The sequence below is a fragment of the Oncorhynchus masou genome, chromosome 30, assembly GCF_036934945.1.
Source record: "Oncorhynchus masou masou isolate Uvic2021 chromosome 30, UVic_Omas_1.1, whole genome shotgun sequence".
In the NCBI taxonomy this organism is placed as follows: domain Eukaryota; kingdom Metazoa; phylum Chordata; class Actinopteri; order Salmoniformes; family Salmonidae; genus Oncorhynchus; species Oncorhynchus masou.
Genome location: NC_088241.1, coordinates 52130423 through 52150266, shown reverse-complemented (window position 1 = coordinate 52150266; position 19844 = coordinate 52130423). Strand labels below are relative to the sequence as shown.

General features: G+C 44.6%; 2 protein-coding genes across 2 annotated transcripts in view; both read left to right on the top strand.

The window, feature by feature from the left end:
- Positions 1 to 344: 344 nt before the first annotated feature.
- ropn1l (rhophilin associated tail protein 1-like) lies at positions 345 to 3786 on the top strand. The gene is given in 8 exon segments (XM_064947343.1): positions 345 to 389; positions 391 to 447; positions 1814 to 1842; positions 3053 to 3179; positions 3331 to 3410; positions 3412 to 3468; positions 3517 to 3533; positions 3611 to 3786. Coding segments are annotated over 8 exon segments (588 nt in total).
- A 10311-nt stretch (positions 3787 to 14097) lies between these two features.
- The window catches only part of ankrd33ba (ankyrin repeat domain 33ba), a 23526-nt gene continuing 17779 nt past the window's right edge, over positions 14098 to 19844 (top strand). The window contains exon 1 of the mRNA XM_064949276.1: positions 14098 to 15034. Within this exon, the coding sequence (XP_064805348.1) occupies positions 14612 to 15034 (423 nt within the window). The 5' untranslated portion in view covers positions 14098 to 14611. The remainder of the gene's footprint in view (positions 15035 to 19844) is intronic.

Here is a 19844-nt window from a genome sequence, read left to right as displayed (position 1 = left end):
ACACCAAATAAATGAAAGATACCCCACAAACCAACTGTGACCTTCTCTTAGGAAGGCCAGACGTAAGAGAGAGAACAATAACTAAACCTGGTCTTAACTTCCAATGCTCCATCCCAACCCCCCTCCACGCCCCTCCGCCAACCGCCAGGATGTCCGGCATCAGAACATTCCAGGCATTCCCGTGATTGGCAGATAGCAGGTTGATTGGCATGTCGGACCCCGCGAACTGTTAAGTACAACACAACCCACTAATAGCCTAACACATAATACACAGCTGTCTGTGCGGGTCGCTACAATATTATCACAGCTTGAATAACATTTAATTCCCACTTTATTTCCCAGCAATGTCTTCTCCAGATACTATGTACTGTTCCCAGCAAATCAACATCCCCCACTGAACTACCAGACATCCTCAAACAGTTCACCAAAGCTGCCATCAGAACGTAAGTACAGGCTACAGCCTCCCTGCATGTGACTGGACTGTAGAAGAGTTAAAAAGGTTCGCCCATCAAACTTCAAATGATCAGAATAGAACAACCCGTTTGAGGGTCAGTGGCCCAAGCCCGCGAACAGGAATATTCCAAGTTCAGACAGAAGGGGGAGTCAGACTGCTATGATCGCCAGGAACATTACTTTTGGTGTCTATTTTTAATTGTTGCGCTACTGGTGCTGCCTGTTGATGTTAGGTAGGCAGCTACAGTAGTTGAATGATGTTAACATCTTCAGGTTTTGTTTCATTAAATGTATTTTATTTCATCTGGGTGCTTGCATCACCTACTAACACCCTGGTACTACCCGTAGCTCCCGTTCTCCTCAGTCGAGAAAACACTGAGAGAAAGGTTGCAGATTACTCCTTTGTAGAAGTCCATAGCGTCAAATCAATAAAAACATCCAAGGTTAATCCTGAAGATAATGTTAATATGGAGTGTGAGACTATTGAAACATGTAATTTAAGAGTTGTATTGTTATTAATATACACTGCTCAAAAAAATAAAGGGAACACTTAAACAACACAATGTAACTCCAAGTCAATCACACTTGTGTGAAATCAAACTGTCCACTTAGGAAGCAACACTGATTGACATTAAATTTCACATGCTGTTTTGCAAATGGAATAGACAACAGGTGGAAATTATAGGCAATTAGCAAGACACCCCCAATAAAGGAATGGTTCTGCAGGTGGTGACCACAGACCACTTCTCAGTTCCTATGCTTCCTGGCTGATGTTTTGGTCACTTTTGAATGCTGGCGGTGCTTTCACTCTAGTGGTAGCATGAGACGGAGTCTACAACCCACACAAATGGCTCAGCTAGTGCAGCTCATCCAGGATGGCACATCAATGCGAGCTGTGGCAAGAAGGTTTGCTGTGTCTGTCAGCGTAGTGTCCAGAGCATGGAGGCGCTACCAGGAGACAGGCCAGTACATCAGGAGACGTGGAGGAGGCCGTAGGAGGGCAACAACCCAGCAGCAGGACCGCTACCTCCGCCTTTGTGCAAGGAGGAGCACTGCCAGAGCCCTGCAAAATGACCTCCAGCAGGCCACAAATGTGCATGTGTCTCAGCACTCCATGAGGGTGGGACGTCTACAGGTGGGGGTTGCGGTGTGTCAGTCATGGTGTGGGATGACATTTCTTTGGGGGGCCGCACAGCCCTCCATGTGCTCGCCAGAGGTAACCTGACTGCCATTAGGTACCGGGATGAGATCCTCAGACCCCTTGTGAGACCATATGCTGGTGTGGTTGGCCCTGGGTTCCTCCTAATGCAAGACAATGCTAGACCTCATGTTGCTGGAGTGTGTCAGCAGTTCCTGCAAGAGGAAGGCATTGATGCTATGGACTGGCCCGCCCATTCCCCAGACCTGAATCCAATTGAGCACATCTGGGACATCATGTCTCGCTCCATCCACCAACGCCACGTTGCACCACAGCCTGTCCAGGAGTTGGCAGATGCTTTAGTCCAGGTCTGGGAGGAGATCCCTCAGGAGACCATCAGGAGCATGCCCAGGTGTTGTAGGGAGGTCATACAGGCACGTGGAGGCCACACACACTACTGAGCCTCATTTTGACTTGTTTTAAGGACATTACATCAAAGTTGGATCAGCCTGTAGTGTGGTTTTCCAATTAAATTTTGAGTGTGACTCCAAATCCAGACCTCCATGGGTTGATCAATTTGATTTCCATTGATCATTTTTGTGTGATTTTGTTGTCAGCACATTCAACTATGTAAAGAAAAAAGTATTTAATAAAAATATTTCATTCATTCAGATCTAGGATGTGTTATTTTAGTGTTTCCTTTATTTTTTGAGCAGTGTAGTTTACAGAGTGCTAAAAGTGCTGCTGTTGCTAGCTAGCGTGCCTTTCTGTGATGCAGACGGTTAGCTGAGCTGCCGACTGGTGCTGGCGTTGTATTATGGGAGATGTAGTTTTGGCTCTCTAAGGTCTAAATGGGATAGAGGCGATTTCACGTTGTAACTTGTTTGTGTTGCAGGGTTTTTGTACATGAGTTGTATTCTGGTACTGTCAACACTGAAAGCACCAAGCAATGTATTGGGGATGTGAGACAGGATATGTGTTTTACCTTTCTTCATGCTCCTGTATAGAACAGCTTGTCAGATGGTGCATTGGAGACTGATGTGTTCCTGTCCTGTCTTTTCACAATACTATTGCAGGTATGGTTCTATTGTCTAAGAATTAAGAGGATACATTTGTTGTATTAAGGACTGGTTATTATTTTATACTATACATTATGGCTTTATGTATGAATGTGATTTGAGTCTGAGAAAACACAGAGAGAGAAAGAACAACTTGTCAGATGGTGCATTGGAGACTGATGTGTTCCTGTCCTGTCTTTTCACAATACTATTGCAGATCAACATAAAAGCCAAAAAGACAGCCGTACATATAAAACCCGCTACAGGACCACCAAGAGAACGGGGCTTTTATGGTACAGGTTGTCGTACATTGGCTGTGTAACTACCCAGTATCTGAGCAGGGATAATGGGCAGGGTAAGGTGAAATTCTTTCATTAAAGTGTATCTGTTGTTGTTATATCAGGTACTTCTCTGCCCTGTCCAAAGGAGACATTCTACCAACCAAGGAGAGGCTGGAGAGGCCTGTCGCCACACAGAAGACAGATACCGGACTAACTCCAGGCCTGCTCAAGGTCCTAAATAAACAGATAGTCAGTAACCCACAGAATGACACCAGGCTTCCTCACTCATATTTGGTACTCTAGCTTGCCCCTATTAAAACTGTCCATGGTAGTTGAAAATTGAGAGGAACCAAGCTAATTGAACCCCTGTTCTCCCTCCTCTCTCCATATATGTTTCTAGCCTATTCCCAAGGAGACGATGAGTATGGAGGAGCTGCAGCAGAAGTGGAAGGGTCTGTGTCAGCCCTCAGAGCAGCTGGACACTGCTGGCTCTGGGGAACTTCTTTGCCAACATCCACTGGATGCAGTTATTTGCTCTGTAAGGGGTGATTGACTGGCTCCCATATGGCAGTCAGTCTCCAGAGAGAAACTGTGGTGTAGTTTGTATAAGTATCCACATGGAGGCAGTATTTCACTGTCTTGATGACCTGGGGTTTACTGACTTTTCTGTGTGTGTTCAGATCATCAATGCCTGAGGTATGCGTGTGAAATCCTGACAGAGTATGAGGGGGGTGGAGCGGCGACGATGCCCTTTGATCTGTTCGCAGGGCTGTACACCCTACCTGGCCCACCTGGGCGGAGAGATCCCCAGGACCAGATAGACAGCTTCCTAAGCAGCCTGCAGAAGCCTGTCTGAGTACACTACCCTACATACACTTTCTCTATCACTCTGTAGCTGTCTGTCTGTCTCTCTCTCTCACTATCCATCCCCCTCTGTCTCTACCTCTCTCATACTATCTATCCTGTTGTTCATTAGCCGTATAGGCCTAGTACAGTAATCTCATTGTTTTATAGCGCAAGAACATACCTGTAGTATTCACAGGACACCTGTACTGTGGATGGTACATTACATTACTAAGGCAGTCAATACCCTCTAAAATATCCTAACCCTAATTCTATTGGCTATCATTGCGTAAGATCTGATTACGTTATCTAACACTGCCTAAGACGATTGGGAATATACCCTCAACATGAGATGGTAGGGAAGAGGAGAGGGAGAGAGACGATAGGGAAGAGGAGAAGGAAGAAACAGAGCATAGCAGGAAAAAAGGGTTTACTACTTACTCTACAAATACATTCTCTAAATCAACATGAATTCAGGATCAGTGATTTTCTTCTCTATTAATGCTCAGATTTTTACAATAATAATAATTAATAGCCAGTGCTTGAATTATATCCCAAACAGAATGCTCTCAAGGTCATTGAGTTTGGTCCATATCTTATTGAGGTCAGGGACAAAGTCGTAGAGAAGTACAGATCAGGGTTGGGTTATAAAAAAATATCAGAAAGTTGCTGTGATATTACATGGAAGGCTACTGTATGTAAGTTAGTATCACTGTTTCCAATGACACTCGCTCCTGTCCTGACAGGTTAGTCGATAGTTAATTTGTCATGCTCATGACTTATCACTCAAGTGCCTGTTGCATTCACTTTCCACTTGGCATATTATGTGAAAGGTTCTGAGACAGAGAGATTGTCAGCTCTTGTGAAATGCAGATACAGTGTTCATATCAGTGGTCCTCTCGACAATAGAACAGACACTGATAAGGCTGGTGAGTGAGAGAGCCCCCAGATCATCTGTTCAAAGCTAAGACATGCACTGGTACACAGTAGCACATGCTGTAATACAACAGAAGATTGCCTGTGTGTGATAGTGAAAACAGACTAATCTCTCACTTTTTCTTTCCCATACAGTCGTCATGTAGGATGAGGAAATATTACAAGGAATTGACATCTATGTTTGACAATGTATCGAGAACTCTCATTGCATATACCAGTTGACTGCTTGCAGCATAGAAAAATCATCTCTCTAGCATGAAGAAGCCTAGGTTGCCTTGCAAAAGCATTCACCCTCCTTGGCATTTTTCCTATTTTGTTTCATTGCAACCTGTAATTTTAAAATTATTTTTATTTGGATTCCATGTAATGGACATACACAAAATAGTCAAAATTGGTAAAGTGAAATGAAAAAAATTACTTGTTGCAAAAAATTACTAAAAATTCTTAACGGAAAAGTGGTGTGTGCATATGTATTCACCCCCTTTGCTATTAAGCCCCTAAATAAGATCTGGTGCAACCAATTACCTCCAGATGTCACCTAATTAGTTAGATTGCACACAGGTGGACTTTATTTAAGTGTCACATGATCTGTCACATGATCTCAGTATATATACACCTGTTCTGAAAGGCCCCAGAGTCTGCAACACCACTAAGCAAGGGGCTTAGTGGTGTTGCAAGAACGTGGCACCATGAAGACCAAGAAAGTGGCACCATGAAGATCAAGGAGCTCTCCAAACAGGTCAGGGACAAAGTTGTACAGATCAGGGTTGGGTTATAAAAAAATATCAGAAACTTTGAACATCCCACGGAGCACCATTTAAATCCTTGATTAAAAAATGGAAAGAATATGGCGCCACAACAAACCTGCCAAGAGAGGGCCGCCCACCAAAACTCACGGATCAGGCAAGGAGGGCATTAATCAGAGAGACAACAAAGAGGCCAAAGATAACCCTGAAGGAGCTGCAAAGCTCCACAGCGGAGATTGGAGTATCTGTCCATAGGACCACTTTAAGCCGTGACGCTCCACAGAGCTGGGCTTTACGGAAGAGTGGCCAGAAGAAAAATGTGAAAGAAAAAAATAAACATGTTTGAAGTTCGCCAAAAGGCATGTGGGAGATTCCCCAAACATATGGAAGAATGTTAGACTAAAATTGAGCTTTTTGGCCATCAAGGAAAACACTATGTCTGGCGCAAACCCAACACCTTTCATTGCCCCGAGAATACCATCCCCACAGTGAAGCATGGTGTTGGCAGCATCATGCTGTGGGTATGTTTTTTATCGACTGGGAAACTGGTCAGAATTGAAGGAATGATGGATGGCGCTAAATTCTTGAGGGAAACATGTTTCAGTCTTCAAGAGATTTGAGACTGGGACGGAGGTTCACCTTCCAACAGGACAATGACCCTAAGCATACGGCTAAAGCAACACTCAAGTGGTTTAAGGGGAAATATTTAAATGTCTTGGAATGGCCTAGTCAAAGCCCAGACCTCAATCCAATTGAGAATCTGTGGTATGACGTAAAGATCGCTGTACTTCAGCGGAATTGGAGCAGTTTTGCCTTAAAAATGGGCAAAAATCACAGTGGCTAGTTGTGCCAAGCTTATAGAGACATACCCCAAGAGACTTGCAGCTGTTATTGCAGCAAAAGGTGGCCCTACAAAGTATTAACTTTGGGGGGGGGGTGAGTATAGTTATGCACGCTCAAGTTTTCTGTTTTTTTGTCTTATTACTTTACAAGAAAGAATATTTTGCATCTTCAAAGTGGTAGGCATGTTGTGTAAATCAAATGATACAAACCCCCCCCAAAATCCTATTTTAATTCCAGGTTGTAAGGCAACAAAATAGGAAAAATGCCAAGGGGGTGAATACTTTCGCAAGCCACTGTATTACAATGGGGGTTTCGTGCCAGACAAAGTGTTTCTTGAATCTGTGCCAGGGTTTCATTGGGTTAATCTAGTTCCCTGGCGAGCCTGTCACTGATGCTAATGTAATAAACTCCTTTACCTCACAACACCCTGTCATCCCATTGGCTGTTGGCAGCGCTGCTTAATAAGCCCTGTGATCTGAATTGCTCCTGACAGCGCTTGATGAGCTCTGTAATCTGATTGGCTTATTGCAGAAATTGGTTAGGCAATCCTGTGATTTAATTGGCTGCTGGCTGTTTTAGGTAAAGGAGTTCTTTGATCGAATTGGCTCTTGGCAGTGATGGAGTGAGGGAGCAGAAAAGGGTCTTGGTAAAGGTTACCCCTATTGGTTAAGGGTTATGGAGAGGTTTGGGTAGGCGTGCTGCTTATAGACACACCACATCATGGTGCCAAAGTCATAGACACTGCAAATCTCACAGGGAACACACACCCCTTGAGGCTGTTGAGGTGAGGGCTGGCTGGCTGGCTCTCTGGCTGCTGTGAGACAGACTGCAGCATGATGCCAAACCTGAAGAGCAGACAACTCACTGCTAGGGAATCTCTTAATCCCTAACACACACACTGCAACTCTCGCAGAGTACACACACACACAAACATCTGACAGTGAACACTTACACAAACACACATACCTTCAGAGAACAAGTTTACAAACACACAAACATAAGTCTCACACACACGCTAGCATAGGTCGGGCAAAGTTGAGGAAAGTAGGGTTTTCCTCTTTATCTTCCCAAATTAAGGGATGTAACCATATTACAGAATAGTATAGATACTAACCAGCGGTAGAGTGTAACCTTGGCTAGGTACAGGTATAAAACATGAGGTTTCCATGCTGTGAGTGTGGAGTGATCCAGCTAAGTTACAAGCCAGGTCAGGAAATAAGATCAGGGGGATTTTATGTTTCCGGGACTGGTTAGCAGCAGGCTAGAGGGGGCAGGAAGGGGGATCATCAGCACCCCTCCTCTTCTAACTACCCCCCCTCTAGTCTGGGCTCCATGCCGGGACTGGGGGCCATGGAAAGTTGTATATGTTTTTTCGTGACCAGGTTTTTAACATTTTGTTGAAATGATCCCTTTTATGCTGTGATCCCTTCTGTCCATATAATCATATTCATTTTGATCTATACCGGCAAGACTGATCCTGGATCAGCACTCATACTCTGAGATGCTGTGTGGATATGGGCCCTGGTCTCTTCATTGCTCCTTAGGTATCTCACGACTGAAGCTTGTGCACAAGACACCATAGACCTCAATTACAGTCTATGTGTAGCTTTGTAGAGTTAGTGGGCTGGGGTCCTAGAGAAGAATTTGTTGCACAACAGCAGCCTCCACTTTACTGCAGCCTGTCCCTGGGAAATAACATTTCTAGGGAGGTGACGCTATCACAAAATAGTAGGTAGGAAGGAAGGAAACGAAGGAAACGAGTGGCCAGGGCCAGAGAGAACACAAAGCCCTCAGTGAGGAGAGGGAGTAACTAGGGAGATGAAACAGGAGGAGAGAAAGAGAAGATAACAACAAAGAAAGAGTTGGACCCAAAGGGAGGGAGAGTGGAAGGAAAACAACTTTTGTCCACTGGCAACATGCTGTCAGGGTAGGTCACAGCTAACAATACAGTAAGGTCTCTCTCCTCTACAGCAACTCATTTTCTTTGTTCTGCCAAGGAGGAATGGTGCAGCCAGCTGACTTCAGGGATGGGATTTGTCCTGAAATGTCCTTTTGTTCTGAAATCAGGAATTCCTGCTTTTCTGTCATCATCCTCCATTAAAAGACCGTTGGAATTGACGACCGATGCCGCCCCCAAAAGCAGTATCCCATTTTCCCTGACTTTGTATGTTGTCTTGAATTATACTGGTCTCTTTGTATTGTGGACTTGCCCTTTTCCAGACCAACAGACTGCACTGAGTAGGACCCAGGACAGATGACTTTCATATCCAGAGGCCTCATTCAAAGACCTGCCTGTCTATTGCCTGTCTATAATCATGTACTATGATCTGACTGCATGGCTGTCATGAACTGGTTCATTCTGTATGTGTGTATCTGTATCCATGTCCCATCTTATGTATCTGAATCCATGTCCCATCTTATGCATCTGAATCCATGTCCCATCTTATGTATCTGAATCCATGTCCCATCTTATGTATCTGGATCCATGTCCCATCTTATGTATCTGGATCCATGTCCCATCTTATGTATCTGAATCCATGTCCCATCTTATGCATCTGAATCCATGTCCCATCTTATGTATCTGAATCCATGTCCCATCTTATGTATCTGGATCCATGTCCCATCTTATGTATCTGGATCCATGTCCCATCTTATGTATGTGGATCCATGTCCCATCTTATGTATCTGGATCCATGTCCCATCTTATGTATCTGAATCCATGTCCCATCTTATGTATCTGGATCCATGTCCCATCTTATGTATCTGGATCCATGTCCCATCTTATGTATCTGAATCCATGTCCCATCTTATGTATCTGAATCCATGTCCCATCTTATGTATCTGAATCCATGTCCCATCTTATGTATCTGGATCCATGTCCCATCTTATGTATCTGGATCCATGTCCCATCTTATGTATCTGGATCCATGTCCCATCTTATGTATCTGAATCCATGTCCCATCTTATGTATCTGGATCCATGTCCCATCTTATGTATCTGAATCCATGTCCCATCTTATGTATCTGGATCCATGTCCCATCTTATGTATCTGGATCCATGTCCCATCTTATGTATCTGAATCCATGTCCCATCTTATGTATCTGGATCCATGTCCCATCTTATGTATCTGGATCCATGTCCCATCTTATGTATCTGGATCCATGTCCCATCTTATGTATCTGTATTCATGTCCCATCTTATGTATCTGTATCCATGTCCCATCTTATGTATCTGAATCCATGTCCCATCTTATGTATCTGGATCCATGTCCCATCTTATGTATCTGAATCCATGTCCCATCTTATGTATCTGGATCCATGTCCCATCTTATGTATCTGAATCCATGTCCCATCTTATGTATCTGGATCCATGTCCCATCTTATGTATCTGAATCCATGTCCCATCTTATGTATCTGGATCCATGTCCCATCTTATGTATCTGAATCCATGTCCCATCTTATGTATCTGGATCCATGTCCCATCTTATGTATCTGGATCCATGTCCCATCTTATGTATCTGGATCCATGTCCCATCTTATGTATCTGTATTCATGTCCCATCTTATGTATCTGTATCCATGTCCCATCTTATGTATCTGAATCCATGTCCCATCTTATGTATCTGAATCCATGTCCCATCTTATGTATCTGAATCCATGTCCCATCTTATGTATCTGAATCCATGTCCCATCTTATGTATCTGGATCCATGTCCCATCTTATGTATCTGGATCCATGTCCCATCTTATGTATCTGAATCCATGTCCCATCTTATGTATCTGGATCCATGTCCCATCTTATGTATCTGAATCCATGTCCCATCTTATGTATCTGGATCCATGTCCCATCTTATGTATCTGGATCCATGTCCCATCTTATGTATCTGAATCCATGTCCCATCTTATGTATCTGGATCCATGTCCCATCTTATGTATCTGGATCCATGTCCCATCTTATGTATCTGAATCCATGTCCCATCTTATGTATCTGGATCCATGTCCCATCTTATGTATCTGGATCCATGTCCCATCTTATGTATCTGGATCCATGTCCCATCTTATGTATCTGGATCCATGTCCCATCTTATGTATTTGAATCCATGTCCCATCTTATGTATCTGGATCCATGTCCCATCTTATGTATCTGGATCCATGTCCCATCTTATGTATCTGTATCCATGTCCCAACTTTTAATAAATGGTAAACACACAGTCAGACAAATACGCACATGTGCGTGTGAGTTCATACACATACAAACAAGTCGTGTTAATGAAGGGGATTTGCTCTGTGATTAGAATGTGTTAATTGCCACTCAGATGCTTGAATAAATGCAACTGGAAGCAGTAAACACACTCCACCTATCTCTCTCGTTCCTTTGCTTTCTCCCTCCTTTAGTGTCTACCTGGTGTTCTCTGCTCTGGCAAATGAACTTATACCTGCCGGTCAAAGAGCTACTAATAAACATATTAACACGCAGAAGATTGGTGCTTTATGGGAAAAGGGGAAACAACTCAGAGACCTGTATAAACGTACACACACGGTGTACTCAAACCCACACAGAGGCCAGGGTGTGTCTAAGTAGTCATAAGAGGGCTTTTGTACACTGCAGCACAGGGTATTCCAGGTGAGGGGATGGCTTGTTAGCGGATAGTTCACCTCAGAAATATATGTACTTTCTTTCTTTTTTTACAGACATTTTCCGACCTCCAAAGTAGAACCACTTTTGAGGGCTGAAAACAACTTTGGGTGGATCTATGCCTTTAAGGTGTTGTGTAGGCTCTGTGTTTTAAAGAAATTCATTGAGAGGTCTGTAGGTAGAGAGTGCATATATAGACATGTTTAAATCCCAGGTAAGATGCTGTTGTTGTGTTGAGGAACATTGACAAAGATGAAGAATATAGGCAGTATGAGATATTAGTTGTCATTTTATCTACTTATAAAGGCACGATCTTCATAGAAAAAATATATATACAGTGGGGCAAAAAAGTATTTAGTCAGCCACCAATTGTGCAAGTTCTCCCAGTTAAAAAGATAAGAGAGGCCTGTAATTTTCATCATAGGTACACTTCAACTATGACAGAAAAAATGAGAGTGAAAAAAAATCCAGAAAATCACATTGTAGGATTTTTTTATGAATTTATTTGCAAATTATGGTGGAAAATAAGTATTTGGTCAATAACAGAAGTTTATCTCAATACTTTGTTATATACCCTTTGTTGGCAATGACAGAGGTCAAACGTTTTCTGTAAGTCTTCACAAGGTTTTCACACACTGTTACTGGTATTTTGGCTCATTCCTCCATGCAGATCTCCTCTAGAGCGGTGATGTTTTGGGGCTGTTGCTGGGCAACACGGACTTTCAACTCCCTCCAAAGATTTTCTATGGGGTTGAGATCTGGAGACTGGCGAGGCCACTCCAGGACCTTGAAATGCTTCTTACAAAGCCACTCCTTTGTTGCCCAGGCGGTGTGTTTGGGATCATTGTCATGCTGAAAGATCCAGCCACGTTTCATCTTCAATGCCCTTGCTGATGGAAGGAGGTTTTCACTCAAAATCTCACGATACATGGCCCCATTCATTCTTTCCTTTACACGGATCAGTCGTACCGGGTCCCTTAGCAGAAAAACAGCCCCAAAGCATGATGTTTCCACCCCCATGCTTCACAGTAGGTATGGTGTTCTTTGGATGCAACTCAGCATTCTTTGTCCTCCAAACACGACGAGTTGAGTTTTTACTATTTTGGTTTCATCTGACCATATGACATTCTCCCAATTGTCTTTTGGATCATCTAAATGCTCTCTTGCAAACTTCAGACGGGCCTGGACATGTACTGGCTTAAGCAGGGGGACACGTCTGGCACTGCAGGATTTGAGTCCCTGGCGGCGTAGTGCGTTACTGATGGTAGGATTTGTTACTTTGGTCCCAGCTCTCTGCAGGTCATTCACTAGGTCCCCCGTGTGGTTCTGGGATTTTTGCTCACCGTTCTTGTGATCATTTTGACCCCACGTGGTGAGATCTTGCGTGGACCCCCAGATCGAGGGAGATTATCAGTGGTCTTGTATGTCTTCCATTTCCTAACAATTGCTCCCACAGTTGATTTCTTCAAACCAAGCTGCTTACCTATTGCAGATTCAGTCTTCCCAGCCTGGTGCAGATCTACAATTTTGTTTCTGGTGTCCTTTGACAGCTCTTTGGTCTTGGCCATAGTGAAGTTTGGAGTGTGACTGTTTTATACCGATAACAAGTTCAAACAGGTGCCATTAATACAGGTAATGAGTGGAGGACAGAGGAGCCTATTAAAGAAGTTACAGGTCTGTGAGAGACAGAAATCTTGCTTGTTTGTAGGTGACCAAATACTTATTTTCCACCATAATTTGCAAATAAATTCATTAAAAATCCTACAGTGTGATTTTCTGGATTTTTTTTTTCATTTTGTCTGTCATAGTTGAAGTGTACCTATGATGAGAATTACAGGCCTCTCTCATCTTTTTAAGTGGGAGAACTTGCCCAATTGGTGGCTGACTAAATACTTGTTTGCCCCACTGTATATACTGATGATTAGCATCTATAGAGCATTGACACGGGCCCACAGAAAATGCTTAGGTGTAAAGTTTTGGGTGCTGATCTGTTGAGTGACACCCCTTCCTCTGGCTGTCACACACCTATGACCCTCAGAACATGGGCTCGGGCCAGACGTTTACCTGTCCTTTACCCCCCAGGGGTTCTACTCTGATTGGCTGTCTGGGGATTCCAGGTGCGGCTCACAAGTCAAGATGAGATCAGGTGGGTCAGAATCACAGAGGACACAGAGTGATAGATTAATTACTACATATAAAGTGATATGGCAGGAACCAGGCAAGTTCTTATTGCCTCTGTCACGCACACAAACAAACAAACCAGCCAGGGCCACTGGATGTTTGTCTGCATCAGGCCTTTGACTACATCAGGAGGACCAGGAGAAAACAGGCCTGCTGAACTCTAAACAGCCTTGTCATTCACTCCTGTTGGATCTGATTAGCAATGGGCTGATACACTGCAGACTGATTTAGAGGCTGCATAGGCCTCGGGCGGCTAGGACAGCTGGGGCCGGGCCAGGGACAGATTAGGGTCAGATACACCAAGAGAGGAGAGTCCCTCTAGCAAGCAGACACACAGATCCACAGGCCATTTAACAAGCACAATACCACTGTCTTGGATTGGCATCATGAGTTGATGGAACCTTATTAAAAATGGATTGGTCAGTGAATCAATAGTCAGTTTAGGCCTACTTTAACTTGGCTTGTTCCACAAGTGTGAAAATGTGAAAAGTGGTTGTATGGTTGAATCAAGGATGGATATCTGAACTGTTGTAACTGTTCTACTGAGTGTCTGAGTCATTCACAGTGAGAACTAAGGTAATGTAGGGGGATTTCCTGACAGATCTCACATCATCCAGGAAACACAGAATGACTGCACAGACGTTTTACTTTGCTTTTGCAGTATGAATCATTCTAACGATGACCAATGTCTCATGAAAGGGTTGCAATGGGGTTGCCCCCATTTAGCTAAAATTATAATCTCAAAGTATTTCTGATGTCAACATTTCAGACAGAGCGGAATTAATCTGCTCAACCGAAAACGAAATGAGGGAAGGCATGAAGAGAGAGCCATGGAGAGGAGGGGCAGTTGGCTACGAAACTAATCGGATTATGGGACTACAGTTTATCGAGTGCCTGTTTTTCTACTCTGCGCGTTAGCTGGGTGAGTGTGGCTCTTTTACTTTGGGTACTGCTTGTCTATTGTTTTCTGTGCTAATGAGGAACACATTTTTTTGTTCGTACTGATGATGACATAACAAGAGTTGGCGTAACTCTTGGTTTACTTCGTGTCGGGAAAGGGGGATGTTGACTGTTGAATTGCAATTTAAATGACGGGCATTTAATTTTCTCACTGCTCCAGACGTGATGGAAAAACTTTCTATGTTTTATAAAATGAACAAAAACAATCAACTTTTGACTCCGGTGAAGGCTACAACCCGGTGTCGTTTAGGTTGGTATCCCAGGGACAGCGCAGCGATATGATTTCATGTTAATTTCTCTCTGGGATGCTGGAGTTGGACTATTATCAGGGGAATATTCCTCAACGGAGTAAAATCAGCAGTTTGCCTGTTAGATCGCATCACAACGAGTTGCCAAACCTTCACTGTCATTCAATTTCCAGGCTCTTTGCAAAGTTCAACTCATACTCCGCGTTGATGTTGGAAAAAACGTCCACGTGCTCTTCGCCCGAGATCCACCCATTCTTCCCCCCTGAGGAGGACAGCCACCTAGGGGGTTAGATGGTGCTGATCACGGATGAGAGAGACGGAGGTGGCTCCTCTACTACGGTCCGAGTCAAACAGCAGCAGCAGAACCCCAAAGGCGCCAGCGGCATCACCCAGGTCCATCCGACCATTACCGAGGAATCACCGTCCTTATCAGACGATGACTCATACCTCGGGTCCTGCGAGTCGGAGGGGGATGAGTACGAGGAATACGACGATTTCTCGTTATTACCGGACAGTAAAAGTATCGCTTCGGACGACTCCTTTTACCCACCGGACGATGTGTTCGCGGACAACGAGCGGACCCCCTCTCCACCGAGTCCTGAGCCGCTGACGTTCTTCCAGGCGTGCTGCACTAACAACGCCACGATAGTCCGGATCATGATCCGACAAGGTGTGGGGGTAGAGGAGGTGAGGGAGACGGATAAAAACAACAGGGTAAGTCGGGTTAAATGTGCCCATATGTTCTGTGTCAAATGTTTTTTTTATCGGAATATGTTCTGTTCTAATGCATTTATATCCAGTGGCTTCTCTTCCTGTCGTGGGTTTGGAGATTAGGTCGTTTGGCACTGCCTTGTACACAATGGTGCGTGCGGTGTGAACTCACCTGTGCGTAATTACGCATGGTCAAAGTGCATATCCAAAGTGATCAACTGTTGTATATTTGTTGAAGTACGTCAACAGTTATGTATTCACTCATGTGTATCAGTGTGTCGAGGGGTTAAACAAATATTTTTTAAAGCGTTTTAAGAACATGTCAGCCACAACAACAGTAATCAGATGCTTCATATAACTTGGCCATTGTAGCAGATATTTCAACTTTGAGAGTCATGATTAACATTAGATCCCAAAGTTAAACCTATTCTTCCCATCCAAGCTGAGCTGAGTTGCTAAAGTAGTTTGTTTGACAGTAGTAGTTTGACAGTTGTGTGTGTGTGTGTGTCTTTATGTGTCTGTCTGTGTTTTACTGTTTGTGGATGGATTCAGGGTACCTGTGAGAGAATCCGTGTAATATAGGTTTGCTTACTGACTTTCTAATATGAATCTCCCCACTGTCAATTAAAGGCCTGTACTGTTAAGACAGTGTTTTACAGAGACTCATGAGAAGAGCGTTCTCATTTAGGCCTACATGCTGTCCATTACAAGTCAATAACGGCTTTATAAATCTCATAGTAATAATGTATGTTTGATTTGACAATGCAAAGAGACCTGGAATACCAAGCAGGTAATACATGCTCTCAGTTGGATGTGGCTGTGTATCAATGATATATGTAAACCCTGGATTGCTGATACTATGTATTGGCCATTGAGAGGCTTTGAAGCCACTGTTCGGCCATATTGGCACTCCCCAGTAGGAGCAGTCCTCCATAGAAATGATTGGAATTCTACACTACAAGGGCAAGATGACATGTATTTCATATGTTTTTTTGTTGCTGTAGTGGGGACAGTATCATTAGTAATCTCAAAAAATTGTAATACAAAATATTTTTTACACTGGTGAGGGAGTGCCAAGATGGAGGCATCGTGGCGTCAACACAGCATCCCTTATTAGCCATCTAGTGTATACATAATTGTTCCTAAGTGGTTTTGCATTATTGTTACGACACATGGTGTTTTCAGTGTCAGTATGACTCACCAGATACACACCACTATGTTTTCCAACAACACAGAGAACTAAGGAACTGGCTGTAAACCACCAGTTGGACCCTTCATTTGAATTGATAGACACTCAAAACCACTAAAGACCAACTCCCCTTTGAGTATTCGTGCCTCTGTATGTTGTTTAGTTCTCACTGTGAATATAAACATATGCAAACACACTCACTCACTCGTTCTGGCAGTGAGCAAGATCAGCCTTTATCAGATTGTACAGTGAAGTGGTCATGCAGTCCTCTCTCTGTGTGTTATCAATGATGAGGTCACAGGACCTGAGGGAGGAACAGTGTGAATTACATAATCAGAATTGTAACGTCACGATGCCGACAGGCTGTCTCTCACTGCCTGGCCTTGGGACTGCTACTCATCTGCTCCCATGCTGCAGCATTCCTCATCAACTCTCTAGGTGTGTGTTGGTGGCGTTGTGCCTGCATTCCTCATCAACGCTGCCTGTTGAGGAATTCTTATGATAATTATGGGTATAATAGGAAGAGAGAAATGTGTGTGGATATCCTCAGTTGGGATAGAGAGAGATGGAGGGAGAAAGACAGTCCTTCGTTTTAAGAGTGTGTGATAAATCTCATTACACTGGGACACAGTCCTGTCTCCTGTCTGCTGTTCATTACACTGGGACACAGTCCTGTCTCCTGTCTTGTGTTCATTACAGTGGGACACAGTCCTGTCTCCTGCCTTGTGTTCATTACACTGGGACACAGTCCTGTCTCCTGTCTGCTGTTCATTACACTGGGACACAGTCCTGTCTCCTGTCTGCTGTTCATTACACTGGGACACAGTCCTGTCTCCTGTCTTGTGTTCATTACACTGGGACACAGTCCTGTCTCCTGTCTTGTGTTCATTACACTGGGACACAGTCCTGTCTCCTGTCTCATGTTCATTACACTGGGACACAGTCATGTCTCCTGTCTGCTGTTCATTACACTGGGACACAGTCCTGTCTCCTGTCTTGTGTTCATTACACTGGGACACAGTCCTGTCTCCTGTCTTGTGTTCATTACACTGGGACACAGTCCTGTCTCCTGTCTGCTGTTCATTACACTGGGACACAGTCATGTCTCCTGTCTGCTGTTCATTACACTGGGACACAGTCCTGTCTCCTGTCTGCTGTTCATTACACTGGGACACAGTCCTGTCTCCTGTCTTGTGTTCATTACACTGGGACACAGTCCTGTCTCCTGTCTGCTGTTCATTACACTGGGACACAGTCCTGTCTCCTGTCTGCTGTTCATTACACTGGGACTCAGTCCTGTCTCCTGTCTGCTGTTCATTACACTGGGACACAGTCCTGTCTCCTGTCTTGTGTTCATTACACTGGGACACAGTCCTGTCTCCTGTCTTGTGTTCATTACACTGGGACACAGTCCTGTCTCCTGTCTGCTGTTCATTACACTGGGACACAGTCCTGTCTCCTGTCTGCTGTTCATTACACTGGGACACAGTCCTGTCTCCTGTCTTGTGTTCATTACACTGGGACACAGTCCTGTCTCCTGTCTTGTGTTCATTACACTGGGACACAGTCCTGTCTCCTGTCTTGTGTTCATTACACTGGGACACAGTCCTGTCTCCTGTCTGCTGTTCATTACACTGGAACACAGTCCTGTCTCCTGTCTTGTGTTCATTACACTGGGACACAGTCCTGTCTCCTGTCTTGTGTTCATTACACTGGGACACAGTCCTGTCTCCTGTCTTGTGTTCATTACACTGGGACACAGTCCTGTCTCCTGTCTTGTGTTCATTACACTGGGACACAGTCCTGTCTCCTGTCTTGTGTTCATTACACTGGGACACAGTCCTGTCTCCTGTCTGCTGTTCATTACACTGGGACACAGTCCTGTCTCCTGTCTTGTGTTCATTACACTGGGACTCAGTCCTGTCTCCTGTCTGCTGTTCATTACACTGGGACACAGTCCTGTCTCCTGTCTTGTGTTCATTACACTGGGACACAGTCCTGTCTCCTGTCTTGTGTTCATTACACTGGGACACAGTCCTGTCTCCTGTCTGCTGTTCATTACACTGGGACACAGTCCTGTCTCCTGTCTGCTGTTCATTACACTGGGACACAGTCCTGTCTCCTGTCTTGTGTTCATTACACTGGGACACAGTCCTGTCTCCTGTCTTGTGTTCATTACACTGGGACACAGTCCTGTCTCCTGTCTGCTGTTCATTACACTGGGACACAGTCCTGTCTCCTGTCTTGTGTTCATTACACTGGGACACAGTCCTGTCTCCTGTCTTGTGTTCATTACACTGGGACACAGTCCTGTCTCCTGTCTGCTGTTCATTACACTGGGACACAGTCCTGTCTCCTGTCTGCTGTTCATTACAGTGGGACACAGTCCTGTCTCCTGTCTTGTGTTCATTACACTGGGACACAGTCCTGTCTCCTGTCTTGTGTTCATTACACTGGGACACAGTCCTGTCTCCTGTCTTGTGTTCATTACACTGGGACACAGTCCTGTCTCCTGTCTGCTGTTCATTACACTGGGACACAGTCCTGTCTCCTGTCTTGTGTTCATTACACTGGGACTCAGTCCTGTCTCCTGTCTGCTGTTCATTACAGTGGGACACAGTCCTGTCTCCTGTCTTGTGTTCATTACACTGGGACACAGTCCTGTCTCCTGTCTTGTGTTCATTACACTGGGACACAGTCCTGTCTCCTGTCTGCTGTTCATTACACTGGGACACAGTCCTGTCTCCTGTCTTGTGTTCATTACACTGGGACACAGTCCTGTCTCCTGTCTGCTGTTCATTACACTGGGACACAGTCCTGTCTCCTGTCTGCTGTTCATTACACTGGGACACAGTCCTGTCTCCTGTCTTGTGTTCATTACACTGGGACACAGTCCTGTCTCCTGTCTTGTGTTCATTACACTGGGACACAGTCCTGTCTCCTGTCTTGTGTTCATTACACTGGGACACAGTCCTGTCTCCTGTCTGCTGTTCATTACACTGGGACACAGTCCTGTCTCCTGTCTTGTGTTCATTACACTGGGACACAGTCCTGTCTCCTGTCTTGTGTTCATTACACTGGGACACAGTCCTGTCTCCTGTCTGCTGTTCATTACACTGGGACACAGTCCTGTCTCCTGTCTTGTGTTCATTACACTGGGACACAGTCCTGTCTCCTGTCTGCTGTTCATTACACTGGGACTCAGTCCTGTCTCCTGTCTTGTGTTCATTACACTGGGACACAGTCCTGTCTCCTGTCTGCTGTTCATTACACTGGGACACAGTCCTGTCTCCTGTCTTGTGTTCATTACACTGGGACACAGTCCTGTCTCCTGTCTGCTGTTCATTACACTGGGACACAGTCCTGTCTCCTGTCTTGTGTTCATTACACTGGGACACAGTCCTGTCTCCTGTCTGCTGTTCATTACAGTGGGACACAGTCCTGTCTCCTGTCTGCTGTTCATTACACTGGGACACAGTCCTGTCTCCTGTCTGCTGTTCATTACACTGGGACTCAGTCCTGTCTCCTGTCTTGTGTTCATTACACTGGGACTCAGTCCTGTCTCCTGTCTCATGTTCATTACACTGGGACACAGTCCTGTCTCCTGTCTTGTGTTCATTACAC